The sequence below is a fragment of the Physeter macrocephalus genome, chromosome 18 (assembly GCF_002837175.3).
Source record: "Physeter macrocephalus isolate SW-GA chromosome 18, ASM283717v5, whole genome shotgun sequence".
In the NCBI taxonomy this organism is placed as follows: domain Eukaryota; kingdom Metazoa; phylum Chordata; class Mammalia; order Artiodactyla; family Physeteridae; genus Physeter; species Physeter macrocephalus.
The window spans coordinates 95050926-95061169 of record NC_041231.1 but is presented as its reverse complement, the minus strand read 5'-3'; the positions used below and the strand labels follow the sequence as shown (position 1 = coordinate 95061169).

General features: G+C 43.4%; 1 protein-coding gene across 1 annotated transcript in view; it reads right to left on the bottom strand.

Annotated features, from left to right (window-relative positions):
• Positions 1 to 201: 201 nt before the first annotated feature.
• KIF13A (kinesin family member 13A) overlaps positions 202 to 10244 on the bottom strand; it is a 227081-nt gene continuing 217038 nt past the window's right edge. The window contains 2 exon segments of the mRNA XM_055079543.1: positions 202 to 3923; positions 3925 to 4722. Coding sequence (XP_054935518.1) covers positions 3885 to 3923; positions 3925 to 4722 — 837 coding nt within the window. The 3' untranslated portion in view covers positions 202 to 3884.

Genomic DNA, 10244 nt, shown 5'->3' with positions numbered 1-10244 from the left:
ATCCGCTGCTGTGAGGATTAAGTGAGATCTGTATCAAAAGTTGGGAACGGTGCCTAGTACACAGTAAACCCTCAATGAATGTTTGCTGTTACTATTATTGTTTAAGCTACAGGGACACGCGTACGAACAAATATGGAAAATTGATCTGAAACTAGTGGCAGAGTAATTAAAGACAAACAACAGATGTTTTAAAATCGGAATTAGACAGTCTGTATTCTAAAACACACGCACACACAATCTGTACCAATTAAATACAATAAAGTTGAAAGGGACATAAATTACAGTTTTTCTTTTTTTTAAACAGACAATAGTAAAATACTACAGTCAGCTCACTATACACAAAAATCACGAACAGCAGCTTTGCATTAAAATCTCCAATATCTTACTCATTTACTGATGCTAAGAACTTAAAGGGAAAAGGTACAGCAGGCTGTACACACTCTCTCACTCCCACGACACATTTATTGCTGTACATCCGGACCAACTGTACAGGCATCTACACAATAGGTACAGAAAGTACTTTTGTAAAAACTTCCACACACATAATCCTTCAGAGTCTCCATCGGTAACAGAATTTTACAAATGAAGACACGAACAGCAGGGTCATCTGTATTCAATCATCTCCTGCGAACACGGTGAAGTGGGCACCTGTGAACTTTACAGCTCATTCCATCCCTTCAGCATTTTCCAAAATTGAAGTAAAACAACAATGGCAAAACCACACCACAACAAAACCTACCAACCCCAAACAAAACCACAAAGAGACGAAAATCAGCACCCCCTCCCCGCAACTCTTGGTTTGTCCCTGTGTTTTCTTACAGTAATACTGCTCTCTGCATCCCACCTGCCTGGATGGCCTGGACCAAGGGACCAGAAACGCTGGGGTCAGAGCCCCAGTCACTGTCAACGGTTCCAATTCCACGGCAAGTCAGCAGGCGGCGGCCCAGGTGGAAGACCAAAGAACGGAGCCGTGACATTTTTCAGTGTGCTTACGAAACAGGACAGAGAACGGCAGCACGTGGCCTGGGAGCCAAGGGGCGTATGGCACCGAACTTGCAGTCAAACACGTATGTACACATAAAACAAGAGTGGACAGCAAAAACATTCAGTCGTATGTAAGTTCTTTGGTTATAAAGAACGGCATTCTGTAACCTTTGCTGCAAAGAGGGATTTACCAACCTCATTCTTCGGCAACACAATCTTTTTCATCTGAGCCTGTTCTGAGAGATCGCCCGAGCTGCTTTGTAACGAAGTCCAGTACCTGCCGATTTTCTACAAACCACTTTTCTCCCCACTTTAGTGTGCAGACTTGTCTGTCTCCAGACATACTAGAGATACCATTTCATATACATAACATATACTATTTATAAAAAAAAAATTAGACCATTGACTCCAGATTCTACAGTAAGAACTGATTAAAATTGTACAAGAATAAAGTTTGTTTGAATCTGTGGAGGTTTCTACACAGTGTGGGTGTGTAGTGAGTGCACACAAAAATACTGCCACTTCATTAAGCCAGGATTTTCGGTTCTCTGGAAGAAAGCAGAGGCTGCCGATTCAGCCGAGTGACAAAGCGCGGCTTCTGCCGGCTCGGGAGGGGAGAGGAGGTGGTCCCCGAAGCCACGGCTTCTCCGCGCTGGTGTGAGGTCCGGCTGGGCCGCAGCATGCTTTAAAGATGGGCTGGTGCTCTGGCTTGCTGCCTCTCACGGAGCGGTCGTGCTCCCCTGGAACACAGAGGCTGGTGAGTGCAAGCTCCTGTCCGCGCCCTCCCCACCCACGGGGACCATCCCCCACAAGGGGCTCTTCCTAGAGGGACCTGCAGGATCTGGCTGACTACGGGATCCAGTTCTAGAATGCACTCTACACAAGGGACGAACCTAGCTCCAAGGCTGAAGATTCTAAGAAAAGTAATGACAGACAGCAAGACCTAAAGTTAAAGTAAAAAAAAAATGTATTGCCGGGTCTACACTCTTAAGTCATACCAAGGTGAGAACAAAAGGCAAACCTGAGTGCTTAAAAAGTGCTCAGACTTTAACACTGTCAAAACAAATTAAAACCAAGATAACAAAAATACTGAAGCAATTTTTTAAAAAAGAAAAAACTCACCACAGTCCCACATTACCCGGATACAACAAATGTTTTTTGTAAATTCCACTTTTAAACCAAGACCTTTGGCAGGGACACACTATTCTATTCTGGAACCTTTCAAAAGCAAAAATCAGGTAGTGTTCCTGTTACTGGGTTCTAAATAATCCAGGCAACGAAACAAGGCGGGGATGAGGGGGAGTTTGCTGCCCCTCTTCCCCCTTCTGCGGGCCGGGCCGCGCTTCTAACAGGGCAGCCCTCAGACACCCTACCCTGTATCCCTTCAGCAGAGGGGTCTGTGAAAACCTTATCCCCATACCACCCCTCGCCCCGCTCCAACGGGGACTGAAACAAAACCTTAGGCGTGCAGGGCAGCGACTCCTGGGAATTTGTATTTTTAAGAGGCATCTTCTCCCAACACCCCCCAGTGAGTCTACTGCACATTTAGGTTTGAGAAGCACGGTTCCAGGGTGAAGAATTAACCCCTGGACCACATTCTTCCTGGACTTCTTGGAAGAAGGACTAAAAAGCTGACTTAGGCCAGCAAAGCAGATTCTGCTTAAAATTAGTGTAAAGGAAGCTGAAGACCTTTAAATAAATGACTGTTTAGCTTTTGCAAGAACAGTAATGAGTGACTTTATTTTATTCTTATGTTGGGGAAATAAGTCTTTTCTGAGTTGTAAGAGACCCCACTATTTGTTTATTGCAGTTTATTTATGAATATGCTGTATTAATGACCACACTCTGAAATTTTAAGGGCTAGTATGGAAGACTTGGGGGAAGAAGCCAGCAAACTGGGATGATAACTTCCCCAGCAAAACAGGGAGGGAGACGCAAGAGGGAAGGGATACGGGAACATGTGTATATGTGTAACTGATTCACTTTGTTATGCAGCAGAAACTAACACACCATTGTAGAGCAATTATACTCCAATAAAGATGTTAAAAACAAAAAAACAAAACAAAAAAAAAAACGAGAGAGACAGACGGGCACGCTGATTATCTGCTCCTTCACTGAGCTGCTTTCTAATTCTGTCAGCTCTTTGTTTTGCTAAGACTGGCACTCCCATACCCCTTAACAGCTATGGCTGGGGTGTGGGATCAAAACAGTGACCCTGAATGGGAAGAGATGGTGGTACTCTTAATTATAGAATTCATTATTTTCCTTAGGAATATTAGCAAAAACCCATTTTGTTCCAATACGAAAATTAAACACTGTAATAAACCAACCTGGGTAACTTCCAAAGCCCACACTTAAATTGCTCAGGGACTTCACCTATGCTTCCCCAAAGCATTTTTTATCCTATGGGCACCAAATGGATGTATTTTATCAAATCTGCGATGCATCTCTCCCCCACCACCACCCCGTGCTTTTTAACGTCTCTGAAACTGCTGATATGATATAGTTTAATTGGAAGTATTTGCTTTAATGATACATAAAATAATAGCGTATCTAATAATCAAAGAAATCACAGATGTGATGAAATATGGTAGATGCTACCAGGATACCGTGGGAGAGCCCGTAATTAAACATCTCGGGGAGTGAACACGAGATTGACTGATCCTTATCGAGGTGAACGCTTAATTCAACATGAACCCATATGCTGGTCCTACATATGTCATAACCCCACTCGGAAACTATGAAAGCAGACTTGCTCCGCCAGAGCCGGCCAGCTGGGCAGCATGTGAACTTGGTCCCCAAGTGGGCCCATTGTCCCTGTCAGAAACATCTGAATGAATCTCTCCTACTAAGTCACTGTGATGAAGGGCCTCTGGCAGTTGGGGCACAATTAGGTGCGCTCATTGATAGCACAGGACCCGAAAGACTGTCCCTGGAATTTATCACCTGGTCACTCTCTGCCGAGGAACACAGCTGGCCAGGGTCCTGTGGCCCATCTGAGACACTCTTACTGTCCATTGTATTTGGTAGGTTCCTCCTACTCGAAAGTTCTCCAGCAGAAGGATCTGTCAAACCATCAAAATCTTTCCCATCTGACACACCCATAAACTCTGTGAAAGAATGGTCCTCGAGGATGTTTGTGGTGTGTTCTATGGTCACCTCCCTGGGGCAGAATTCCCTGGCCGGCTGGCCATTTTTGCTGGAGCAGGCATCTTGTTCTGAACATGAGCTGGTCCTACAGCAGGTTTTGGAGTTTTTCTCAGGGGTGCTTTGGGATGATGGGCTCCCTTTGGCTAAGGCACTGTTTTCCTTGAGTGGCACCATAGTTATCTTATCCTTTACCAAGCCTCTTTCTAGTTCTGTCAACTCTTTGTTTGAGGATGGTCTGGAGTCATACACAAGTGATGCTCCGGGATGCTCACTGGAGTCTGCATCCTTTGTCTGAAGGGCCAGCTGATCTGAGCTGTCACTAGAAGGGACCACCATGTCAGACAGGGTGGCATTGGAGGCACTGTGGGAAAAGTAGCCACTGGTGATGCTGCTGGTGGTGGGGCTGCAGGACACTTCTTTCTCCAGGACCTTTGAGTTCGTCAAATCGACTTTAGAAGAAAACCACTCTCTGTTCTCCAAGCTGGCATTGTAAACGCTGAAGTCGGCAAACTCCACAGGTACGTAAGGCTGTGAACTTATCAGCTTCCGGTTAAGAGCTTCTAGGTCGTTTTCTTCTTCTTCAGAGTCCTACAGAAATGAAGCAAAAGTCAGCCACGAGCTCCTTATAGCGATTGCATTGTTGAGACAGGTTGTAAACACTTTACTGTTAAAGGCATTCACCTTCACATGTTTATAGTGCTTTTCGTTTTTGTTTTCTGAGTTTGGTTAAATCTTGTCACCTGTCGTGGACAAAGGTACAGTATCCTCAGAGATCTGTGAGCGTGAACCCATTACCATCCAAGATGAAGAGATTTATTTCCTCTATGCTCACTCACTAATAATTAGAAACCTTTCCTCCCCTGGTTTAAGGAAAAGGATGGAAGGAAGTGCAGTAGACTTTTAATTAGTTCCTCATGATTAGTTTTCAGTTGGAGATGTTCTCTTTTCTAATTAAATGAGTAGAGGGACAGCCAGAGGCAGAGAAGAGCTGCTGTTTCATATGTTCTTACAATCCTCACCTTGGGGAGCAAAGTGCAGATAAATACAATGATTTGCAAAACGTTTCTGAGCTATTTTATGGGGAGGAAGGGCCGTAAATAAAGACACCCCAACGGCGAAAGGGAAAAGAACACGATTTCAACATCCATTCTCAGTATTACACTAAATATTGTAAGTCTGTAAAATACTAAATTAATCTGACATTTACTGTTTTCTAGCGTTTTTGAGAAGCACGGAAGGGGATTTGACTAGAAAGTGAGGAAGATAGTGAGAGTTAAATGAAAATCTCTTTTGTCAAATAGCTTTAGGATTCTGTTTATAAAGATTGGTAACTACGGGCTTCCCTGGTGGCGCAGTGGTTGCGCGTCCGCCTGCCGATGCAGGGGAACCGGGTTCGCGCCCCGGTCTGGGAGGATCCCACATGCCGCGGAGCGGCTGGGCCCGTGAGCCATGGCCGCTGAGCCTGCGCGTCCGGAGCCTGTGCTCCGCAACGGGAGAGGCCACAACAGAGGGAAGCCCGCATACCACAAAAAAAAAAAAAAAAAAAAAAAAAAAAGATTGGTAAATATGCAAGAGTGGCTGTTATCATCTTCCAACCTCTCTCCCTGAGTGAATGATTCTTTTAAATTTGATGGAAAACAATATAAAACACATGGGCATTTTATTTTCAAATAAAAATAAATGATATTACTATCTAGTCATTTCTAATTAACCTCATATACATCTGATGACATTGCAACTATTCCTTTTCTCTTTTAAACCGTGACTTTCATTCAACAATATTCATCAAGCATCCTCTACATGCCAGTAATTGTCCTAAGAACTGGGAATACCAATGCTGAGCAAAGACAGGCATGGTCCCTACCCTTGTGGTCCTTGCTCGGAGGATAACCCTGGACACTGCTGGGTGGATGAAATATCCATCAGCATAACAACAGAGTAACTGTAAAGACCTGGAACCAAAACACTAACCTTACTCATTACAAGAGAGAGAAAAAGAGAGAGAAGAGGTGAGGAAGAGAGAAGCATGGGGAGGGTGAGGAAGAGTGCGCTCCACAGATAGAGCAGATGGGAGTTTACCAAGGCACATAAATTTCAACTGCTGAATTTTATAGCAATATTTTCTTTTCTATCTCATAAGATGCTAAATACCTAAAAAATAGCTTAATACTCTTTTTAGATTTTAAAACAGCTTGAATAGAAATTATTTAAAAGCATCAGTAGTCTTAATTCCTTGTCTATTAATCAAAGGTGACTATCAAATATCAGTGATAAAATTCCAGAAATCAGCAAAACAAAATTTTTGGCAACACTAACCTCTCTGTCTTATCTTTAGCTGTATTCTAATTAAATAGCACTGTTAAAAAGGGGGTGGGGTAGAGAGATCTCTCCCTAATGTTGGGAGGAAACGTTTAGTAAAGGAGCAAAAATTGGACAGAACTGTCAGAATCAGTAACCTGCGCTATATTGTCTAGATTCTCTACCTGACTTGTTTAGACTCAAAATTGGACTGCAGGTTTTTGTTTCTCTTATATTTCCTTCTAATTAAAGCTGGCAAAGAAACATAATCCTCAAGCCCAAGAGTCTCTGATGCAATTAATTACTAAAAAGTTAGCTGTTGCAAGGAAAACCAAATTTGAAGATGAGAATTTATAATTTGGGGCCTCTTTTTATGCCTGAAGTTATTTCTTCCTGACACTGAGGAAAGGTCTGTCATCCTAAAATACAACTTTGCTGAGTGAAATGTTCAAGCATGAGTTTAATGTGTAGAAATAGGTATACAAGGATAAACAATTAGTCCTAAAGGACTAGAATGACCTTAGTAAAACTGAAGAGTCTACAAAAACAAATAGGGATCGGTACCTAGTTATGCACTTGGGGTAGGGTTAGGGTTAGGGGAGTGACCTAAAGAGAAAGGCTAAAGGAGTGGGGACAACTAGCTCCAGAAGAAAGAAAACTGAGTAGAGATGAATCATTTTCCAACATGTAAATGGAGATGGAAAGTTCATGAAGTTATGCCTTCCAAGGAGAAAAGAGGACTTAATTGGCTTAAATTGTATTTTAAGGGAATTTGGTTAGACTATTTTGTGGGGGCTGGGGGGAGACAGTATCTCTTGGTTCTGTACATTTTATTTATTTATTTATTTATTATTATTTTTTTTAATGTTTTTTTTTTCTTTTTTAAGATAAATTTAGTTAGTTAGTTAGTTTTGGCTGTGTTGGGTCTTCATTGCTGCACACAGCGAGTGGGGGCTACTCTTTGTGGCGGTGCGTGGTCTTCTCATAGCGGTGGCTTCTCTTGTTGCGGAGCACGGGCTCTAGGCACGCGGGCTTCAGTAGTTGTGGCTCACGGACTCTAGAGCACAGGCTCAGTAGTTGTGGCGCACGGGCTTAGCTGCTCTGCAGCATGTGGGATCTTCCCGGGCCAGGGCTCGAACCCGTGTCCCCTGAACTGGCAGGTGGATTCTCAACCACTGCGCCACCAGGGAAGCCCCATTTTATTTTTTTTTTTAATTGAAGTGTAGCTGATTTACAACGTTGTGTTAGTTTCTGTTGTACAGCAAAGTGATTCAGTTATACAGTATATACTCTTTTTCAGATTCTTTTCCATTATAGGTTATCCCAAGGTATTGAATATAGTTCCCTGTGCTATACAGTAGGACCTTGCTGTTTATCTATTTTATAGATAAAACAGATAAACATTTTATACCAGAAACATTATTTATCATTTTACTTTACACGAGACTAAACTAAGAATATTCCTACTGTGTCTTAAGGACAAAAAGAATGAAAACTCTTCCTAAAAGTGGGACATGGAGTCAAGTTCTCAAGCTTCTCTACAGCTACAATAGTCATGATTTGATTTTTGAGATTTAGTTTATGCAGCTGATATTTACCTATAGACAAAACACCTTGATTTTAAGAAGGAATCAAAACCCACATTAAAACAGTGACCTTCTGGACTTCCCTGGTGGCACGGTGGTTAAGAGTCCTCCTGCCAATGCAGGGGACACGGGTTCAAGCCGTGGTCCGGGAAGATCCCACATGCTGCGGAGCAACTAAGCCCGTACGCCACAACTGCTGAGCCTGCGCTCTAGAGCCCGCGAGCCACAACTACTGAGCCCACACGCCACAACTACTGAAGCCCGTGCGCCTAGAGCCCGTGCTCTGCAACAAGAAAAGCCACCGCGATGAGAAGCCCGCGCTCCGCAACGAAGAGTAGCCCCCACTCGCCGCAACTAGAGAAAGCCCGTGCACAGCAATGCAGACCCAACGCAGCCAAAAATAAAATAAATAAATTTTAAAAAAATTAAAAAAAAAACAAAAAGACAGTGACCTTCTGTGTGACTTTCACCTGATTAAAGTCATTTTCACTCCCACTCTAATCAGTTGTCCCTCAGAGAGATGGTCTGTTTTCAGAAAGACTCCATCAGCCAAGGGTCCCCAGTACTTCTGTCCATGGTACTAAGGGGAGGGCAGCCCCTTTTAAGAAACAGCAGCAGCAGGTGATGAAACTGCACTATCTTTGGGAGCCTCTGGAGTCAGCCCAATTCTGCCGAGGGATGAGGTTTTTGTTCTGATGCTCTTGTTAAGTGTGAGACCTTGGGCAAATCACTCAACAAGTCTCGTGTTTCCTCTTCTGTAAAACGAGAGACAAAACCCATATGCTGTCTATGTAAGACCCGAGAGAGAGAGAACTGACCTTCTTTCTGCTCTTCTGTCTGCGTCATGACTTAAAAAGAGAGACTCCAGAGGCATACTGTTGCTTTTACCTTATTCACAGAAGGCACAAAGTACATTTGTCTATCTTCCCAAATCGATGAGACAACAAAGGAAAAAAAAAAGACTCTTTTCAGACATCTGCCCCAGAGCCACATGAGAATAAATGTGTGTAGTTTTAAGCCAAAAAAAAAAAAAAAAACAAAACAAATTAAGCACAGCTATATTTACTATATTTTATGTGAAATGACAGGTTTCTTTGGTAACTAGATGGGCTGAAAAATAAAAGGAACAATGTCCCAATATCACTTCTCAAAAATGATTGCAAACTCCTTTGATCAGACTGAACCATTGATTCGTCCTCTAATTTTCCAAGAGTGGAAAAGGAAAGAAAGTGAATAGGGAACACAGGAATAAAGCAGTTTATATCCATTTGTAAGAAGAGAAATAAAATGAAATCTTCCAAAAGAGAGACGAGAACCTCAGATCAAGCAAGTAATACTCTTATAATCTACCAAAACATCCTGGAAAAGCTGCTATCTGAAATAAATCAAACAGTTCAATAGTTTCAGAGATGAAGAGTGTGCAGCGAGCTAGATTTCTAAGGAGAGTAGAGGCAGGTCTCTCAAGTAAGATCACAGCAAGAAAAATGGTTCCATCAAACCCTGCTTAGTGGGTTTCATGGTGTGTCTGATCACACAGAATCTAACTGCTGCTCAAAACTTCCTGGGTTTTTTTTTTTTTTTTGCGGTACGCGGGCCTCTCACTGTTGTGGCCTCTCCCGTTGCGGAGCACAGGCTCCGGACGCGCAGGCTCAGCGGCCATGGCTCACGGGCCCAGCCGCTCCGCGGCACGTGGGATCCTCCCGGACCGGGGCACGAACCCGTGTCCCCTGCATCGGCAGGCGGACTCTCAACCACTGCGCCACCAGGGAAGCCCTCTTTCTGGGTTTTTCCAAGAGAATCTGGTTCCATTCTACCCTCTGCTAGCTAAAAGTCCTGAGGTGGGTTTTATTTTAAAATAATCAAAGGAAAGTAAAGAAAATAACTATAAAGCAAATTGTGAACAGTGAAACTAGCTGCTGGGAAGCCCCAGAAGGGCCATCCAGCAGTCCCTTGATGGTGTGCTCTACCAAAATGTATTGTTAAAATAGGTTAAAAAATTTAGTGCCTGTGCAGCATGGTGATGGGTACCACGTCAATAAACAGACAGAACCAACCAGCCAGAGAATGGAAGGGGTCATAAATTAGCCACCTGGCCTTTTTAGCCCATGCTGAAGCCTTTATTAACTAAGCAGGGGGCGGTCAAGTATGTGACTGAAGAGCTCACTAAGACTGGGGGGGGACGAGGAGCAGCTGTGGCGTGCAGGCTCTTCTCCAGCAGGGAGGGGC